Source organism: Melanotaenia boesemani, chromosome 13 (assembly GCF_017639745.1).
Source record: "Melanotaenia boesemani isolate fMelBoe1 chromosome 13, fMelBoe1.pri, whole genome shotgun sequence".
Classification (NCBI taxonomy): Eukaryota; Metazoa; Chordata; class Actinopteri; order Atheriniformes; family Melanotaeniidae; genus Melanotaenia; species Melanotaenia boesemani.
The window spans coordinates 29,483,515-29,503,930 of NC_055694.1; the positions used below are offsets into that span (position 1 = coordinate 29,483,515).

The 20,416-nt window shown below is 42.2% G+C and overlaps 1 protein-coding gene across 2 annotated transcripts; it reads right to left on the reverse strand.

Moving 5' to 3' along the window:
• Positions 1 to 9,832: 9,832 nt before the first annotated feature.
• Positions 9,833 to 18,617, reverse strand: LOC121652111 (SAP domain containing ribonucleoprotein). 2 transcript variants are annotated; one of them, XM_042004691.1, is made up of 12 exons: positions 18,520 to 18,617; positions 17,809 to 17,908; positions 17,147 to 17,190; positions 16,971 to 17,041; positions 15,763 to 15,814; positions 15,284 to 15,357; positions 13,755 to 13,792; positions 13,502 to 13,527; positions 13,346 to 13,414; positions 10,544 to 10,630; positions 10,398 to 10,454; positions 9,833 to 9,916 (listed from the first exon to the last, which is right to left on the reverse strand). In XM_042004691.1, exons 1-11 carry the CDS (start codon positions 18,550 to 18,552, stop codon positions 10,413 to 10,415), a joined length of 636 nt encoding a protein of 211 aa, XP_041860625.1. In that variant the 5' UTR covers positions 18,553 to 18,617; the 3' UTR covers positions 9,833 to 9,916; positions 10,398 to 10,412. The 2 variants fall into 2 exon arrangements, with proteins under 2 accessions (XP_041860625.1, XP_041860624.1); XM_042004690.1 differs by having other exon boundaries at positions 9,833 to 10,454.
• Positions 18,618 to 20,416: the final 1,799 nt, after the last annotated feature.

Genomic DNA, 20,416 nt, shown 5'->3' on the forward strand with positions numbered 1-20,416 from the left:
TGCACGTCACAGGAACATGCGTCACACGTATGCGAGGCCCGCGCAGTTCCACTTATAACCGGCAGAGGGCTCTAAAGCCACGCAGTAATTTTCCAATTTCTCCTCGTCGTCTTCCCAACTATTAAATATTAAAGACATGAACGTAGACGCCGCGTTCAATAGTGCTGGGTTCAACCGATTTACACACAAAGTACTACTAGAGGAGAAAGTAAAGTCTGGATACAAAAAAGATTTTAAAAAATCAGAGAGAGTGAAAATGAACTGAGGGGCAGCAGCCTCTCTCATTTCTTTGTGAAAAGGTGAGCAGCACCTGAATTAATACAGTTTGAGCAGTAACATGTTAGGATTCATTTAGGGATAACACATTATTTACTATCAAATATTTATTACTTATTAGTGCAAGTCATTTGACTTCTTCAGACTACACCAGAAAAGTGTTCAGCTTTTTCCTTTCTCACTGATCAATCGTGACATATTTGAATTAAATGATTGTGATGTCACTATTTCGCGAAAACTGAATGCACCAGGACTCAAAGCCCAATGTTAACAAATGATCAAACATTTTTAAGTTAATCAAATAAAACCAAGGTTGAGACTTTTCAACTTTAAGGCCATCATGAAAGATGAATAAAACAGTACCTTTGAGTCTTATTTAATACAAAGTTCTCGCTTCAAGCTACCGATGAGAGAGAGACAGAGAGAGAGAGACTGAGAGAGGGAGAGAGAGAGAGAGACAGTGGAGCTCGCTGGCCTGTCAGAGTCTGAGCATGATGGATCAGAGAACATCCATTTTCTGTAGCTTATCTGGAGTCGGGTCGCGGGGCAGCTGCCTAAGCAGGGAAACTCAGACTTCCCTCTCCCCGGCCACATTCCCCAGCTCATCCAGGGGGATCCTGAGGCGTTCCCAGGCCAGAGACGTAGTCCATCCAGCATGTACTGGTTCTTCCCCGGGGCCTCCTTCGGGTGGGACGTGCCCGGAACACCTCACAAGGGGTGCGTCCGGGAGGCATCCCAAGCCACCTCGTCTGGCTCCTCTCGATGTGGAGGAGCAGCGACTCTACTCTGAGTTCTCCCGGATCACCAAGCTTCTCACCCTATCTCTAAGGGAGAACCCGGCCACCCTGCAGAGAAAACTCATTTCGGTTGCTTGTATTTGCGATCTTGTTCTTTCAGTCACTACCCACAGCTCGTGACCGTAGGTGAGGGTAGGAATGTAGATCGACCAGTAAATCGGGAGCTTTGCCTTTTGGCTCAGCTCCTTCTTCACCACGACAGACCGATGCAGAGTCCGCATCACTGCAGATGCTGTACCCATCCACTTGTCGGTCGATCTCCCGCTCCATCATTCCCTCCACTCATAAACAAGACCCGAGATACGTGACCTCCTCCACTTGGGGCAGGACCTCATTCCCAACCCGGAGAAAACACTTCACCCTTTTCCGGCTAAGGACCACGGTCTCGGATTCGGAGGTGCTGATTCTCATCCCAGCCGCTTTACACTCAGCTGCAAATCGCTGCAGCGAGAGCTGAAGATCATGGCCCGATGAAGCCAACAGAACCACATCACCCCTAAAGTGCAGAGATCCAATCTTTAGGCCAGCAAATTGGATCCCCTCAATGCCTCAGCTGCGCCTAGAAATTCCTAATTAGATTTCTTAATTAGTTCGTTCAGCTTCTTTAAGTCTCTGGTTCTGGGTCTGCAGAGCAGATTGAACTCAACACCACAGACTGATCTTGGTGCAGACAATGGATGATCTCATCTTCCTCTAGAAGTTGAGTCCACTCTGTCCTTTATTCTGTGTTGCATTTCCAGTCCAATTTGTTGTCCACTCCAAGGTACTTGTATTCCTCCACCACCCCCACCTCTTCTCCCAGGATGTAAACAGTGCTTTGTTTACTCCTGTTCCTCCTGAAGTCAACAATCATTTCTTTTGTTTTGTTTGTGTTCAAGATAAGTTGATTTTTTTTCTGCACCATCTCAAAAACTGACAGACTAGTTCTCTGTACTCAGCTTCTTGTCCACCACTGATACACCCCACAGCTGTAGAGTAATCAGAGTATTTCTGCAGATGACAGGACTGAGTTGTATTGGAAGTCTGAGGTGTACCGTGTGAAGAGAAATGGCAAGAGTACAGTCCCTTGTGGTGCTCCAGTGCTGCTGACCACCATCTCAGACACACAACCTTTCAGTCTCACAAACTGGTCTGTTAGTCATAAATCCGGGTGGTTGTAGAGGTATCCACCTGGAATTTACGGAGCTTCTCAGATAACAGAGAAGCTGAATTGTATTAATGGATCTTGACAAATCAAAGAACATGATCTTCAAGCTGTTGCCTGATTGGTTCAGATGAGAGTGGGCTCTCTGAAGCAGAACATTACATCATGATATACATACTGTACTCAATTAAATCCTTAGAGGACGCTTACCATGTCTCCCCAGAATAACACATACTAAATGCTATAAGGAAAGCTAAACTTGAACTTAATGAAATAATAGATAAAAAGACGCAGTTCTTGGTGCAAAGACTTCGCTTGGAGAATTTTGAGCATGGCAACAAATCTGGAAGGTTCCTGGCTAATCAGTTAAAAACAAATAAGGAGAAAACAACCATCTCCTCTGTCAGAGATCCAGAAGGAAACATCAGCCACGACCCTGACAAGATAAATAACACTTTCAAAGAATTCTATAAAACATTATATACATCACAACTAACTACAACAGATGACAATATTGATAAATTTCTTAGTAACATCAATCTTCCACAATTAAAATATGAAAATAAAATGGTCTTGGATTCCCCCAGTCGGCGAACTCCAAGAAGCTCTCCAGCATATGCCCAACAACAAAGCTCCAGGTCCAGATGGTTACCCAGCAGAATTCTACAAAGAATTCTCGACAATGCTGGCACCCATTTTCTACAATATGATATTAGAAATAAAGGAAAAACAAAAAATACCTTCAAATATGAACCTAGCCAATATTACTCTACTATTAAAACCAGGAAAAGACCCAACATTTCCATCCAGTTACCGTCCAATTTCATTAATAAATGTAGATCTCAAAATAATTAGCAAAGCTTTGGCCAGAAGAATAGAAAAAATAACCCCTCTAATAATACATCCTGACCAAACAGGCTTTATTAAAGGTAGACATTCCTCTACTAACATGCGTAGATTAATTAACATTATAGATTATTCTATTCTACATAATCTGGAATCCACAGTAATTTCTTTAGACGCAGAAAAAGCGTTTGACCGAGTAAACTGGAAATTTTTATTTGCAACGTTAAACAAATTTGGGTTTGGGTCATCTTTCATAGATTGGATAAAGATATTATATAACAACCCAAATGCATGTGTGAAGACCAATGATCAAACCTCTCCAAGCTTCTGTTTGCAGAGAGGCACCAGACAGGGCTGCCCGCTTTCTCCACCACTCTTTGCTATTTTTATTGAACCCCTAGCTGCTGCCATAAGACAAAATAAAGAGATTAAAGGAATCCATGCCAAAAATATAGAACACAAGATAAGTCTTTATGCTGATGATGTATTACTTTTTCTCCAGAACTCACCGACGTCTCTCCCCCAGACAGTCACACTTATTAACACATTCTCATCAATATCTGACTACTCTATTAACTGGTCTAAGACTATTATTATGCCCATCAACTGTGACCTACAAAACATACCCAATACTACAATACAGTCTGGAAACATTAGATATTTAGGCATAAACATTTCCCCCAGGTTATCAGAACTAACAAAGCTAAATTATGTCCAGCTACTTAAAGCATTAGAGGATGATCTCTCACGGTGGAGGAGCTTACCCCTATCACTCATGGGGAGGGTTGCCACAGTTAAAATGATGGTTCTACCTAAAGTAAACTACCTGTTTTCAATGATACCCACTAAACCATCCTCCAGTTGGTTTAAGTCACTGGACTCACATATATCTAAATTTTTATGGAAAAATAAGCCATCACGTATCAGTCTAAAAACTTTACAAGAGACTAAAGATAGAGGCGGATTGGAGCTACCCGACTTTAATCATGTTTTCTTAGCTAACAAGCTGCAGTATATCTCCAAATGGCTTAAACCTAGCAGTCTGGATGAAACATGGTTAGATGTAGAGCAAGTATTGTGTGAGGATGTGTTTATCTCTGACCTGCCATTCATCAGCTCAACCATCAAAACACATAAGTGTTTTAAAAGCATCAATATCAGTTCCTCCTTAGTGGCTTGGTGGGATTTCCTAAAAATAACCAAATCCTCACTTTTTCCATGTAAGTTTACACCCCTCTGGAACAACCCTGACATCCTGCAAAACAAAAAGCTTATAAATTTTACTCAATGGAAAAATAAAGGAATAAAACAGAACATATAATAGAAAATGGAAACTTCTTATCATTTAATATTCTCACTTCACAATATGGAATCAGTAGCAAAACACTTTTAGAATATCACCAGCTTAAATCTATTATATGTAAAAGAAATACCATTAATCAATTAAACTTACAGCTACCTATTAGGGTGGCAGAATTCATGAATCTTAATGCCCCAAAGCTATTATCGAAAACATATAGACTATTATCTAAACTAGAAGACTCAATCTGTCTTCCAACTTCAAAATGGGAGGGTGACTTATACAGTAACTTTAATAAAGATAAATGGTCACAAATATGTTTAAACACCTTTAAAATGACTAAAAATTCAAATATGCAACTAATACAATTCAAAATTCTGCATAGAACTCATTATACAGGACAAAGGATGTTCAGGATGGGTCTGTCACAATCAAACATCTGCACACACTGCAATGAAAACACACCTGACAACTATCTCCATGCCTTGTGGTCCTGCACACCTGTCCACAGGTTCTGGCTTCAGGTATGTGTGGACATGTCAACATGGTTTAAATGTAATATTCCTACAATCCCCGCACTATGTCTACTAGGTGACTTGGGTGACATTAATATGGCAATTAACTCTGCACACATGATATGCACAGCATTATGCATCGCAAAGAAAACTATCCTTGTGAACTGGAAAAACAAAAATAATCTGTGTATTCAGCAGTTTAGGAATCTCTTAGTTGACCACATCAGTAGTGAGACAATGTCTGCCTCCTCAAAGAACTATTTGGCTGAATCTCATTCCTTCTGGTCCCCTGTGCTTAGTTCCATCACTTAGTGTAGGTGGAGGACTGTGACCTCGTTGCTATGGGGGTCTGAGAAATGGCCGGGAGTGACTGGTAGTTGCGGGTTCTTTGTGGTTGCCTTGGTGCGGTGGGGGTGGCTCTGGGTCTGGCCCCGTCGGGGGCTGTGGGGGCCAGGGGTTGGAGTCGCCTCGTGGCGAGGGGTGAGGCCACTGGTGGTGCCTGGGTTGGTGGGCGTCGGTCCTGGGCGGGGTGGCCGGGCTATTCTGGGGCGGGCTGGGCGGGGGTTCTGGGCTCTGGTGCCCGGGGCTGGTCCTCCTCCCTCCGGGGTGGTGGGCTCCGTATGTGCCTGGGGTCTGGGCCTGCCCGGATGTGCTGCCGTGGTGTGGGTTGGTGCATGCCCTGGTGTCTGGTTGACACCCTGGGACCCAGGGTATGGCCCGGGGGCAGGGGGGGTGTAGGGGTTTGAAGGAGGGCTGAGTGGGATTCGGGGGATTATAGGGGGAGGTGCTGGGGTGTGAGACAGGGATGCTTGTATGTTGTGTATGTGTGTCTATACTTTGGATGTTTGTGTGAATGGGGGGGTATGTTTATGTGCGTGCGTATGCATGTGTTAGGATGAGTGGGGGTGTATCTGGGGAGTGAGAGTGGGAGGGTTGGATGCTGTGCGAGTGTTTATATTTTTTGGGTGGGGCTGAGAGGGCATATGTGAGTTAGGATAGTGGGGGTGTGCAAGGAAATAGGTGTGTGCATGTGTTTCTGTGTGTGGTTGGGGCGGGGTTAAGTGCACCTGTGGGGGGGGGGCCTGGGCGGGCCTGGGGGTGGTGGGCCGTGGGTCTGCCGCTGTCCCCATCCTCTCATTCCCCGTTAGGGGTGTGGGAGGGTGGGTATTTTCTGGGGTGGGTGGCGGCTCACTGGCTGCGGTCCCTGAATGGCCTGGTCGTGGGGGGCGGCCTCTCCTGGCCTGTCTTGCAACACACAAACAACACCTGGGGGGCATGGCATGAGGTGCATGGCGGGCGGGGCCACTTAGGTGGCCCGGCTCCCGGCTCATTGCAGTCACTGCCCCTCAATTTTAATTGCACACAACACACAATACATAAACAGTCAGGAGAGGGGAGGGAGAGGGTATTGGGGACCTCTTACACCCCTGCTCCTCCTGTGTGTGGCTGGGGGCGGTTGCCCCGAGGCCGGGTCCTGGGGTGGCAGCGCTGGTGGGCTGCTGGCTCTGTGGGGGTTGGGTCAAGGGGGGGTGCTTGGGGCTCGCTGTCCGCTGGTCCGCCTGGGGTGTCCCCCATGGGGCATGGTGGGTGGGTTGTGTGTGGCGTGACTGTGTGGTGGTGAGTGATTGTGGGTGCGGCACGGGGGAGGGTGTGAGTGTGGGGTTATATGGGGTGCAGGTTGAAGTAGATGGGGAGTGGGGGGAGGGGGCCGATAGCACCCTGGTTCCCGGGGTGTGCGGCGGGAACATCGGGGTGTGTGCTGGCCTACGCCGGGTGGCTGTCTGGGGGGGCCTGGTCCTCCTAGGCATGTTGCGGGCCCTCTGCCTTTGGGGGGTGGGGCGGCCGCCTCTGGGCTCCTGGGGCCCTGGGCCCTTCGCTTGGGCTGCCCTGGGTGGCCGGTCCCTGGCGGGGCCGGCGGCTGCTGATCTTGGCCCACTGGGGCCTGTGCCCCGGGACCGTGGGGGGCTCTTGCTGGGGCTCTCCTCTGCCGCCCTTCGGGTGGGGCTGGAGTCGTCTTTGTGGTGGGGTGGCTTGGGTTGGTGCTCCGGGTCTGCTGCTGAGGGCCCGGCCCAGGCCTGGTCTGCCTCTGGCCTCCGTGGAGGCGAGGTCGCATTTGCATGATCTCACTCACCACTCTTCATCACTGATCACTCCTTGTTTCTCATGCTCTGCATGCTGACACAGTCACTGAGTTGTCTAGTGGGTTTTTAATACTAAGCGATAATTATTAAATTTCTTTTTTTTTTTTTGTATTTTTCCTGTGAGTTAGTATCTGGTCACTGTTATGTCTTTTTGATTAGGTTATTATTTAAAAACTCTTAATGACTGGCAGCCCTGTTTTTTTTGTGTGTGTGTGTGTGTGTTTCTGCTTTTGTAAAAGTTGTAGGAAATTTTCTGGTGTGTTCATGTACAGGTGTAACAGTTTGTTGTCTGGTGATGGTGTGGATTGAAGGGTCGTTTCCTTCTGTCTGTGATCTTCTTGTCTCCTTTCTTCTTTCCCTTTTGCTCTTTTTGCTATTTTCCATCTTTTTCTGTCCCCTCCAGTCAGGTCCAGCAAGATTACATAGATTCCGTGATTCAAAGTAAATAAATAAATAAATTAATCACATTATCAAGAGGAGCCTTACCCATAGGCCTCCCCTTGGCAGAGCAAATTTGTTCAGCACGATACAGCAACCAGATTATCATTTTGCTTGCTATGATGCTGGACAGGACAAGTTAAAAAAAAAAAAAAAAAAAAAAAAAGATATACATACTGTGATGGGATCTGAAAAGTGTTGATTTGCTTATTGAGCTGAGCCAATAACAGTCTCTGCAGGACTTTTGTGATGTGAGCAACTGGTCTGTAGTCATGTCACCTGGTTCAGATGGTTGGGATTTTTAAGATACTGGAACAAGGTAGGATATTTTCCACAGCACAGACACTTTTTTTTTTTTTAGCTCCGGCTGGTGCTGAAAAAGTGCTGAAGACGCGTTCAGTCTGAGCTGGTTTTCAGCCTGACACCATCTGAACCTGCAGCCTTGTTCTGGTTCAGTTTCCCCAGGTGCTTCTTCATCTGACTGTAGGAGACAGACAGGCTGGAGGTGGAGGCAGAGGTCTCAGTGTGCTCTGGTGTTGAAGGAGATGAGGTCCATGACTGAGCTGCAGGGTGACAGAGTGGAGGTGGGACAGGAATGCTGTTTCTGTGCTGTCTTCAGTAATAATGGATTAGATTTATATAGCGCTTTTCAAGGCACACAAAGCGCTTTACGTTGTGTCCATTATTCCTTCATTCCTCACTCATACCTGCTGATGTTAAGCTACGTGTGTGGGGCAGATTGTTGGAAACATGGCTGCCATTCAGCCTCTCCGACCACCACCGAACGTTCATCCACATTCATTCACCAGCGATGCCAACACTGGAGGCAAGGAGGGTTCAGTGTCTTGCCCAAGGACACAACGACAGATGACTGGGGGAGAGGGACTTGAACTGCCAACCCTATGGTTATTGAACGACCCGATCTACCACCTAAGCCACTGCCGCTCCGTCTGTCTCCCTTCAGGCTTTCTTTGTGAAGTTTAGCAGTTTCTTCAGGCAGCTGGTGATCCCGGGTTTGTTACTGGGTAAAGCATCTCACTGTTCTTGTTGGAATGATGCCGTCCACACAGAAGGTGAAATAATCTGTCTCACACTCAGTCGTGACATTGATGTCCCTCCATGTGGTTCAGAGGACATTTCAATCTGTAGCTTCAAAGCACCCTCTCAGAGCATCTTCAGCTTCATTAGACCAGGTTTTAGTAGTCTTTATACAAATTTAATGACTAAATTTTATGCTTTAATAAATGCCATCATAATTTTATTATAAACTTAAAGATACTATTTATTTTATATATCTAATTTGGTAAATTATTCCATCCATACATTCCTCTATAAAAAGCTGTCCTTGTGACGGCATGTGTTTTGGCTTTATAGTGTAGTATAGTGTAGTATATGTTATTTTTCTGCATGCCTGCTGGTGTACCCATGTCTACTTATATCAATATTTTGGTCTTTGTTACCGAGACAGTTTTGATGAGTAGTGAGTATAATATTCTGTCTTTAACCAATAGCCAACTCAGATTCTTGTACATGATGTTAGCATTGATCATGTAATTAGATGTATTACACATGCTGGAAGACCCAAGTCTGAATCTCTGGGTTGGCAATGAAGATGAAAGTTAAGAGAAGGGTTTGATAACTGAAGGTTCTGTCTCCTGTTCTACTTTTAGAACCTCTAGGAACCACAAGTAAACCTGCAGTCTGAGAGTAAAGTGCTCTGTTGGGAAAATGTGGAACTCTGAGATCTTTGAGATCCAATGAGACTTGGTCACTAAGAGCTTTATATGTGAGGAGAAGGGTTTTAAAATCTATTCTGGACTTAACAGGGAACTGATGACAAGATGAAATGGAAGCAATGTGATTTCTGATCATTCTGATGCAGCATTTTCCATCAGATGGAGACTTTTCAGAACACTTTCTGGGACAGAGCAATTATCAGGAACTGGAGCAGGATTACAGTGATTTAAAGTTGTTGAACTTATCTATTGTTTCAAGTGCCTTGATAAAAAAAACAAAACAAAAACTAAAGTCAAGCGTTTACAACAAGGTTTTCTGTGGTAGGGAAACTGAAGATTGTCCAGTGGAGCTGTTGTCTGTTAGTTGTTAGTTTTCAGATGACTACACACCTGCCTGTCATCCTGTAATGTTTCATAATCCTGCTGTCCACACCGTAACAGAAATGTCCCAGCACTGAACAAAGCAGCTTTCTGAGCTCTCTCAGCTCAAAGCACGGTCAGTCCTCAGCTCCCAGCTGGCCGGACTGACGCTGACCCAGGTCCGTCAGACCGGACGGCACATTCAACTTCTATTTAGTTGTTTTTCTCATTAATTCATAGTCAACAGTGATTCAATCCAGAAATAATAAACAAAAGAGACAGATTTTAAAAACTGAAAATTTATTAAATCACAAATTGTTAGAAAATGGACAGCTAACCAAAGCAGGTCAATCCTCCTCCCCCCTGAAGAAAAAACAGAAACTTAACAGACTGTCTGAGAAATCAAAAGTGCAGTTAAAAACAGTTCATTTAAAACCGGCGAGAAACATAATCAGAAAAATCAACACGTTTTCTGTTAAAAATATCTTTTGGCAGACCAGAGGGACATCTCTTGATGAGTAACTGACTTTTTATTTAGCTTTTATTTAAATTATTCATGTCTAAGTGTAATCAAATGCTTTTTATTAGTTCATGTAATAAATCCTCAATAATGTCCAGATTTAGCCTGAAAGTAAACTTAAACTGAGCCACTTTCTGGTCCACAGAAACAGGATTTTAGCTCTCAGGCATTGATTGATGGTTAGTTACTAAGAAGTTTCTAAGTTTCTCAAGCGGGCATGGTGACCTAAAGCTCTGTGTTTTAGTGTACTTTTGATTTCTAGAAATCGTTTGTTGCATTTGTTAACCTGCAGCTCTGACATCATACAGCCATAAAAACACTTACAAAAACAAACGTCATTTACACTTTTCCAAATCTTTCAGCGCGCTTCATTTTCTTCGCCTGCAGAGACAAAAAGAAAGTAGAAGCCTTAGAAATTCCCTGAGCTCATTTTTGGACCGACCACTCATCTCACAGAAATTAAATTATACCTCAACGTCCTCTCCACCGGTCGATGACGCACTTGTTAAGATCCCAAACCTCTCCTTCCTCTTTTTCAGCTTTTCATCCTCTTCCATCTGAAACAGACAGTCTGTCAGTCACTTCAGGATCAATAAGTTTACCTGAATCCACCTGTTCACCACATGAATTCAACACATAATGAAGCAGATCCGGCTCCTGGGTTTTTAATAAGACTGTGTCTTGAAAAGAAAGATGAACAGATGCAGAAAGGGGAGGTGAGTAATCGGTGGGGACATCTCCGGTGGTGGTTAATATTGCCAAACTTTAACAACTTGTCCTCTTTCTTTTCATTTGGTCACCAATTAAAAGGCCTTCCAAACCCTCAGATGTGGCTTTTACAGCAAAGAGGAGGAAGAATGGAGGTCCCAGTGTAGAGATATGTCATCTTTCCGAACATTAAAAATGTTATTTAACTTTTATTTCTTCCTTCTAGAGGCTAGCTGGTGGTGGAACGGTATAGATATTTCCTTAATCTTGTCTAGGACAGCAAGGTGGCGAGAGCTGGCTATTTAATTCTGCAAGTTAAGACAAATATGAAAAAATAAATAAATAAATAACCTCAGTACAACCTCGGGAAATGTCATTTCTTTGGAGGAAGAGGGTTTTTTTTTTTTTGACATAACCGATGTGAGAGAAAAAGTTTCTCCTCTCAGAGCTTTTTGGTAACTGAAACAAACTGAGGAGACAGAATGAGAGAAAATTTATCACTGTCCCAAAACCAACATTTTCTCTAAATAAAAACTAAATACTTTTATCACCAGTCGCTCTGGGAGGTAAAAGCCGACGGTTTCACATAAATATAATTTAGTAGACATTTGCAGAAATATGTCCATAAGCAGAAACACCTGTTTGACCAGTTTAACCTGTTAAACCTCAGGATTTTTGAAGGTGTGACTTGCCTAAACCAGTGTTTCCCAAACTAAGGGGTGGCACCCCCAGCGGGGGCTCAGAGTTATGTCAGAGTGGGGCCTAGCTAGGCTAGATAAAACATATTATTGTTGTACTACTAGCAAATCATGGACAAATTTGTGAAAGTACCAGTTGGCAAATGATGATGGGCAACTGACATTTGAAAAGAAAAGAAAAAAAAAAAAAGAGACAAACAAGAAAATATGAGAAGACATATCTTGGCCCTGATCATGACCTCGTAATGGTCAAGTACTGGTAATGGTGGATAAAGAGGAAAAACCACAGCGTGTCATGAGACTCAAAATATGAAATCAAACAAGTTGCAGCTCCACTTTGTTCTAAACACACACAAAAAAGCTGTTGATTACCTCAGAAATAAACTACTTAACTGTCAAAAAACAATCAATAACGCCACAATGATCAGGTCAATAATAATTTGGTCTAAGCTGAAATCCCACAGATCCAGCGGGGCGGCTCAGGAGGAAGAGCAGTCATCTTCCAACTGAAAGGAGGGCAGACTGATTCCAGGCTTCCACTGACTACATGTTAAGTGTCCTTGAGACATTTAACCCCACGTTGCCTCCCGATGTGCCTATCGAGGTGTGAATGTGTGTGTGAATGTGATATGTAGTGTAAAGCGCGTCAAACTGACTGGAAAAACACTATGTAAGTCCATTTTCCATCCAGTATAATCAGTGCCAGAAACATTGTGAATGCCTGAGCAAATTATAATAATCCAAAGGGAAAAATTACATGTTTATCCTTGCATAATTGTTTTTTAGTTTACACAGTAGAAAACATCATGATAGAAATATTTCTATAAAGATGTCACTGCATGCATCCAGCAACGTCTTGACCACAACTGTATCAAGTTACATGAAAGTAGCACAAAGCTTACAATTTTATGAAGGTGTTAGTGTAGATAGTACCATGCAGGCTATATTTGGCCACTTGAATACCCAGATGTGCCACATGGGTTTTCTACTTCTTGGAAGGGAATCTAGCTACAAAATACTTATGATTTCCACTACAGGAGGTTGTGTGCATATTAGCCACCATTTGGCCCTGACACTTAGCCACTATATCATCAGTTTCTACCACCGTGTTCAGTATAAAATCAGTCATAGTTAGCATTAGCATCGCTGATAGCTTCAGAACTGGATATAACTACATCTCTGTATGTCCTTGAAAGCTTCTAAGAGGGAGTATTTAGTTTGTTGAGGTCTTTTAGAGATGCTGATTACTTTTAGTCTACGTTGTAAATGATTAAAATCTCTAAATCAGAGAAAGAAATCGCTGCCGATGCTCAAAGATCCATACCTGATGAAGTCTCATTCAAGTGTAAATCATCGTTTGAAAGCTTGTGAAATTTAGAATGTCAACAAACTTTATTTAGACAAGTGCTGGGAGAAATCAACAAGATGGCTGCGAACGGCAGCACATGAAGCAGTTTTACTACTATGGACGGGTACGCTGAGAATTTTGGTAAAAATGACCACAAAACGGTAAGGAAATAAAATATATTGCTTTGGTAAGAATAGTTTTGGGATTTGGTGATGTAGTATGTGATAAACATGCCATCTGATGTGCTGGTGAAGGTTGGCTTTGTGTTTGTTTTGAGACTGACGTGAGGCGTCGGTCCAGAGAAAATTATGCTTGTTTCATCTGAAACTGAAGCTTTTCTAGTTTCATATTATACCTACGTATGTTGGGGTGGGAGCAAACTGATCACGTGTTTTGTTTCGGGTGTTGCTCATGCTGATGGCATTGTTATTTGTTGCATATGTATTTTAAACAAATTCTTTGTTGACAAAATGCACCCAGAGTCAAGGGTTGAATAACAACCAGAAGAGTTGGGTCACCTTTTGAGAAATGGACGAAACGTTCATTCCAAATCTTTCTGCCCTCTTCTTCAGCTGGTCCACGTTCACCTGAATGAGACACAAACATCTTAAATTCATCGCCTGGAGCAAACGAGAAGCAGAGATCTGAGCTGGGACGGTTACTGGAACACTTACAGCAGCTTTACTGTTGGCAACGACCCCTGTGGAAGACAGCAGGAGGAAAACAGTCAGAAAAGTCAACAAGCTGCCAAACATGGACATATGTGACACATCTTCTCATCAACAGCTGTTTTTCTGCTCACTTTTAAGAGTTAATAGAAGCTTAATTGATCTAAAATATGAACGGCATTCACAACTGAATATAAGCAACATTTAAACAGGTCACTACAGCTTTACATTGAAGTCAGGACGCTGGGTGAAAACATACCTGGAGGAGGACTTGAATCATCACCAGGTAAACCAAACCTGCAGGAGAACGAATAGTATGATAAATATCAACATTAGGACTAACAAGGATTATTCAGCTGTACTTTAACTTGGCTGTTGTTTATTTCTCCTCCAAATAGAGATTTTTATATTTATTTCAACGACCTTGATAACATGTAGTTTCGTGAAAATACAGGATCAATGAATAACTGCATTATATCCACTTTTTTAGCTCCACTTGTTCATTTGTTTACACAAATATCTAATCAGCCAATCACATGGCAGCAACTCAACACATTTAGTCATGTAGACATGAAGACTTGCTGAAATTCGAACTTAACATCTGAATGAGAAAAAAGTGGGGATTTATTTGACTTTGAACTGGTTGTTGGTCTTAGTATTTCAGAAACTGTTGATCTACTGGAATTTTTACACAAAACCTTCTCTAAGGTTTACAGAGGATGGTCTGAAGAAGAGAAAATATCCAGTGAGCTGCAGTTGTCTGTTGATGTAGGAGGGAAAACTGGTTGGAGATGATAGAAAGGCAAGAGGAAGTCGAGCATCGGCTCCGACCAAGGTCTGCAGAACAGCATCACAACACGTCCAGCCTTGAAGCAGATGGGCTACAGCAGCAGAAGACCACACCGGGTGCCTCCTGTCAGCTAAGAACAGGAAACTGAGGCTACAATTCACACAGACTTACAAAAACTGGACAATGGAAGACGGAAAAACGTTGCCTGGTCTGATGAGTCTCCATTTCAGCTCCACATTCAGATGACAGGCTCAGAATCTGCTGGAAACATCATGAAAGCGTGTATCCATCCTTCAGGCTACTGCTGCTGCTGGTGTAATGGTGGGGAGGATATTTTCTTGGTCCACTTTTGGCTTCTTAGTACCAGCGTGACCTGGTTTAACCACCACAGCCTACCTGAGTATTGTTGCTGACCATGTCCATCCCTTTCTGACCACAGTGTAGCATCTTCTGATGCTACTTCCAGCAGGATAATGCACCATGTCACAAAGCTCAGATCATCTCCAGCTGCTTTCTAGAACATGACAATGAGTTCACTGGACTCCAACGGCCTCCACAGTCACCAGATCTCAGGCCAGTAGAGTAGTTTTGGGATGTGGTGGAACGGGAGATTTTCATCAGACCTGCAGCAACTGTGTGATGCTGTCATGTCAATATGGAGCCAAACCTCTGAGGAAGGTTTCCACCACCTTGTTGAATCTATGCCACCAAGGATTAAGGCAGTTCTAGAGGAAAAAGTGGGTCCAACATGGTACTATAAGGAAGATCTGATAAAGTGGATGGTGGGTGTAGATCCACAGTCAGGATGAACAACATTTCACTGCTCCGCTGTAAAACCATAAACAGCACTTTCCCACCAATGCTGCATTAAACAGGCCCAACATCCGGACTCAGCCTGCAGCAGTGACTGCTGCTTGACAAAGATCACAGCATACAAATCACTAAACAAACAAGTACGATAGAATCCAGATTATAAAAGAACACGAGTTGATCCTCACCTCGCTGCACGTATGGCCTTTTTGCTGTCAGATGTTGCTGGCATGTTGAAACGTTCAGCTCTCTTCTGAAGTCTCTGCTCAAAAAAAAAAACATTATAAACATCTTCTATAAAACATTTATCAAGGTTTAAATTGAAATTACCCAACAGTCCCTGAATCAGTCTTCCTGGAATAATCTGACTCCTTTCTGAAGTGAACAGCTGTTCAGATGTGTTGGACTTTATCTTTGATATGAACAGAAATGTCTGGAATGAATGGTGTGATGGGAAGAACTGGATCAAATGTTATTAACAACATGTATAAAGAGGTGGTGGCAGCTGCTTCTCTGGCTCTCCTGAACAATATTTCACAGCTGTAGTGTTTCATCTCGACACAGGATGAAGTGGTAAGGACTGCTAACACCAGATCAGTGCTGAAGAAAACTGGTTTCTGTGATTGTGTGAGAAACTTTTATAGAGGGTGAAAGATGGCAGACGTACTTCACTGGCAGATAACGGAGGAGTTATTTTCACCACCTTCTTCTCCGCAGGTCTGAAGGCAGAAAAATTCAAGAAACAATGAATCAAAACAACATCACTTTTTCACATATATGTACACACACACTAAAAAAGGGGATTTATTGAAAGAAATATTCATTCTAAAATGAGTCTATTAAACTTTTAAAAGATAAATCTACATTTAGTTTCTGCTGTTTTCCACATATCAGGTCCACTAGTGGATCATACTGAACACTGAATGTATACAAAATACTTAAAACACTGATTTGTGAGAGATGTGTTGGAGTTATTTTTAACTTGTGCATGTCCAGCGTTCCACCGTTTGATGACGAATCTGGACAACATTCTTATGAACTGAGTTTGCTTTCCTGCTGCTCTACTGAAACAAACCGGACCTTTTACATAATGTGTTCCACTTTTCACCAGAGTGACGCTGCATCAAGAGTTACTGAAGGAGAAGACACACCATGAAGAAGGAAGCTGGTTCATCTGTTGCTTAACGCAGGAAAACTTGTTTCCAAAGTAAAACATGGAGCTGCACCAGATCCTAGCAGTCTTGGGTTGGTCAGAACATTCACTTAGTTCTTCCATGTCCAACTACTAGACAATTCTTCTGGCCTATCATCCCACACATGTTTCAGCTGTGTTTACCCACAATGCAGTGCGCTGAACCCACAATGCACTTTGTTTCATAGTCCGCTTCCTGTCTTTGGTCCACTTTAAGCAGACCGAGATTCGCATTTGTAGGCGGACCAAGTCAGCTTCTTTGATATGAATCAGAGTTTGTTTGCCGATCACAATTCCCCAAATGAAGCAAACTTTTCCAGCAACCGTACAAGGATTCACATCAAAAAGGTTGGAGCGAACACACTCTTACTGCACAAACATGAACGTCACCAATGATACAAGGTCTCACGTTTATGTTTACTACAAAACCACTTAAGTGTTTTTTTTTTTTTGACTTCAGCTGTAGAAAAGAAAATTACTCTGCACGTTTCACATCTCTCACAAATTCAATCATATTCTTCTCAGTCCCAGTTTTATTCCATCCATTTTCAGCTTCTTGACATTTTCGATGAAAAATAATATATATTCTAAAAGGGAAATAATTTCTTTCAATTGCCTTACTAGAGACATGAAAAACCTACAGGTCAAAGATAATGGCATGTCCTACATGCGGATGGACTTACGGATCACTGTCAGCTGTTTCAGTGTGATTGTCTGCTTTTATGTTGTTGGAACTCTCAACTTTACTGAAATCCTAAAAATAAAAACAGAACCATTAATACTTTCTTCAGAAAATAGTTAAAAGAAGGCTCAGAAAAAGAAAATAAAAGTTACAATAAGCAGAAAATAGTCACATTACCACTGTATCCTCCGCCAGCACGTCATCGACATCCACATCTTCCTCTGTTGATCAGGGCAGAGGAGAAAGAAATTTCCAGGTGACATGAAGAGGAACAAAAGACATCAGTGTGTTTGTCTCAACAAAATGAAAGGAAAAGATTCAGAGGACAGAGTATCTAATTATACATCAACAAATAACAGCGTGCGTAATCTATATTGCTGTGCCTGTCAAAGTCTTGAATGTATAATTAAAGTATTTATTAAATGAATTTAATGTATAAAGAAACTTGGCCATTAATATTTCATCCGTAGTTGAATCACAAAAAATGACCATTGTCATGAGCGCTGGTTTAGTTAGCAGGATTACTCATGAAGCTCCATAAAAGGTTTATAAGCATGACTGATTCTCTAAAATTCTGTAATTGATGTGTTTGTGTGATTTGATCTTCTAGATCACCTTGTAAATCTAAACCTAAATACCATGACTGCGGTTAAAACACTGAAGCATCTCTCAATTAAGTTTTTCAACCATCACATATCTAGGCAATGTTTAAACTGATATGTTTACATCTTAAACTGACATTACATCTCTGAAACTACTCCAACGATAACATACTTTTAACGACTGTCCTTGTAAGGTAAGGTGTAAAGTCCTTGTAATGTAAGGTGTGCCAGCCTCACCGTGCTCATCCAGGTAGGCTTGGAGACGTGCGATGAGCTCTCCTTTGTTTCCCTTTGTTTCCAGACCTCGGGCCTCACACTCCTGCCTCAGTTCAGCAAGCTGTAACATAACAACAAACAAAAACAGGATTTTCAGTGATTTACCACCAACTTTAAACATAAAATAAATAAACCCGTAAACTTGGGTTACTGAGTATAGCGCGTGGAGGTGACGTCAGCTGTGAGTTATTACTGAACTGATGAGACGCGGTGACACGCTGAATAAACTGGTGATGATCAGGTAATCATTCTCTAAACTCTTTTATTCTTCCAGCTTGTGAATGCAATCTAAGCGTGACACGGGACTCCCTCACGCCGCTAATGACCGTCTGCTATTGAACTACACAGAGTAGCTGTAAATAAATAAATTAGGGGAAAATGTCGGCGTACACCCACTGTGTCAACACTGGGTGGTTTAAATTAGTCAAACACATTATCCAAGTTTTAATTTTCATTTACCCGAACTTGGCTAACCATTTATGTCTATCTGCTAGCTTAGCTGCTCAATGAACACATGCCGGGTTTTAGCCGACACTAGCGGAGGAATTATCTTCTTCTACAGATACCTCCGTCAGTGAAACCTGTTCTGTCTTTATTTAGCTTCAGTTAAACTCAATCCCCATTAATAGTCCACCAATCATAATAAAACACATATTTTATGATATTACCAACCTTCAGCTTTTGCAGTTCTACCACTTCAGCCATCTTTCGTTGTTGATTTATTACTTCCTCCAATCAGATTGGAGCTACTCTTCTTCAGCTCTTTTTTTAACCTCCTGCATTCTGAACAGCGCCTCCTGCTGTTCGCCCTGTTGACCTGTAGGCCCAGAGACATAATAAATACAAAATAATCATAAATAAAATAATAATAAAGACAAAATAAAGACTCTTTATTATGTCCTTACACCTTTCACTCTGCCACATTATATATATATATATATATATATCCTTCTCTCCCAGAACTCTACTCCTCCAGAACCCTGAGGAGAGCAGGGAGGATGGCAGCTGACCCCTCCCACCCTGGACACCATCTGTTTGACCCCCTCCCCTCTGGCCGGAGGCTGCGGTCTATCAGAACCAGAACCTCCCGCCACAAAAACAGTTTCTTCCCCTCTGCCATCAGGCTTTGGAACTCACCTAAAGACTTACCTGACTAACTGACACAACGCAACTCGTTATATTAGCGACATCTGGATGTTCGTTATCTTAACGCACATCCAAGCACACAGGAGTTATATTAACACACTCCCCCTCCATTGGTCACTTCAACTTGTACATTTTTATACTACAGACTGCACATTTAATGTAAATACACTACTTTACTTTTATCTTATTTTTATGTACATAACTTTTTATTTCCACTCTTATATAGTTTTTCAGTCTTAATGTTATATGTTCAGTTGGCTTGTTCATATCTTTATGGTTCATATTTATTTATTTATATGTAGGCACCGTCAAATCACAACAAATTCCTTGGAATGGAAGTTACTTGGCAATAAATCTGATTCTGATTCTGATATATAAACAAAACAAACAATGTGCATAACAATGTTAATTCCGTTAATCAATGATCTAGAACTTGGGTCATAAAAGTGTAATATTCAGCCTAAACGAAGAAGTAAAAAAGCTAAGGGTTCCTCTTTCCTCAAAGGCCGCAGGTCTCCGACAATATCCTGCACAAGGTTTTCCAGCTGCAGCTGGCGATGAAGACAAAGGAGCTACTGTACACCATTATTTAGTGTTGACTGGTAGAAGATCTGCTTTAGAACGCTGTTGCGAAGTCTTTAGATTGATTTTAGTGACATTTAGTTCACTTACCTTGGAAGGCTTGCCGGGTGCTTTATTTCAATCTGCTGTTTCAGGTTTGCTGTTGACATTGGTGATGCCTGGAGTTGCTTCTTGACACCTGGTGGGCAAAGTTTACACAAAAAGACAACATTTCTCCCTTCAGGCCCATCACTGACCTTTTCAAAAACATTTTTAATTGAAGATGCTGTAGTTGGCAGAGCTGCCTTCATTGGATTTTGCCTCCACGTTTCACAGTCTGATTATGCATGCGCATCCCTGCAGTATAATGCAGCCACTACCATGTTTCACTAGGGGATGGTGCATTCAGGGTGATGTACAGTGGCTTTTTCACACATGCCTTTTTGCATTTACACAAAAAGATCAACTTTTATCTCACCCGACCAGATCATCTTGTTTTTTTTTTTTATTTATTTTTAAATGAACATGTCTACCATAAAACTCACATTTTTGTCATTGTTTAATGAACAATCTTTTATTCTAACTGTGTTGTTTATACTCTGGCCACTGATCAGTTGATGTCTGAAGGTAACTGGTTGAACTGGATTTTATTTAGTTGTATCACAGTTCAGGAGGGCTGGTTACAGATTTACAACTCATTTTAAAGAATCTTTTAATTTGTAAAACATGTTGAAAACCACAATTCATTTTCTTTCCACCTCACAGTTCTGAACTACTCTGTGTTGGTCTGTTACAGAAAATCTCACTTAAGTTTGTAGTTGGAACAGGAAAAAATGTGGAAAATTCATGAGATGTCAATACT

Excerpts from the sequence above, each read along its gene's own strand:
- LOC121652111 (XM_042004691.1), bottom strand. The coding sequence starts at position 18,552 with ATGGCTGAAGTGGTAGAACTGCAAAAGCTGAAG. Across the intron at positions 17,042-17,146 it reads TGCTGGCGGAGGATACAGTG|GATTTCAGTAAAGTTGAGAG; the intron begins GTAATGTGACTA and ends TTTTATTTTTAG. Across the intron at positions 10,455-10,543 it reads CCGGTGGAGAGGACGTTGAG|GCGAAGAAAATGAAGCGCGC; the intron begins GTATAATTTAAT and ends TTGTCTCTGCAG.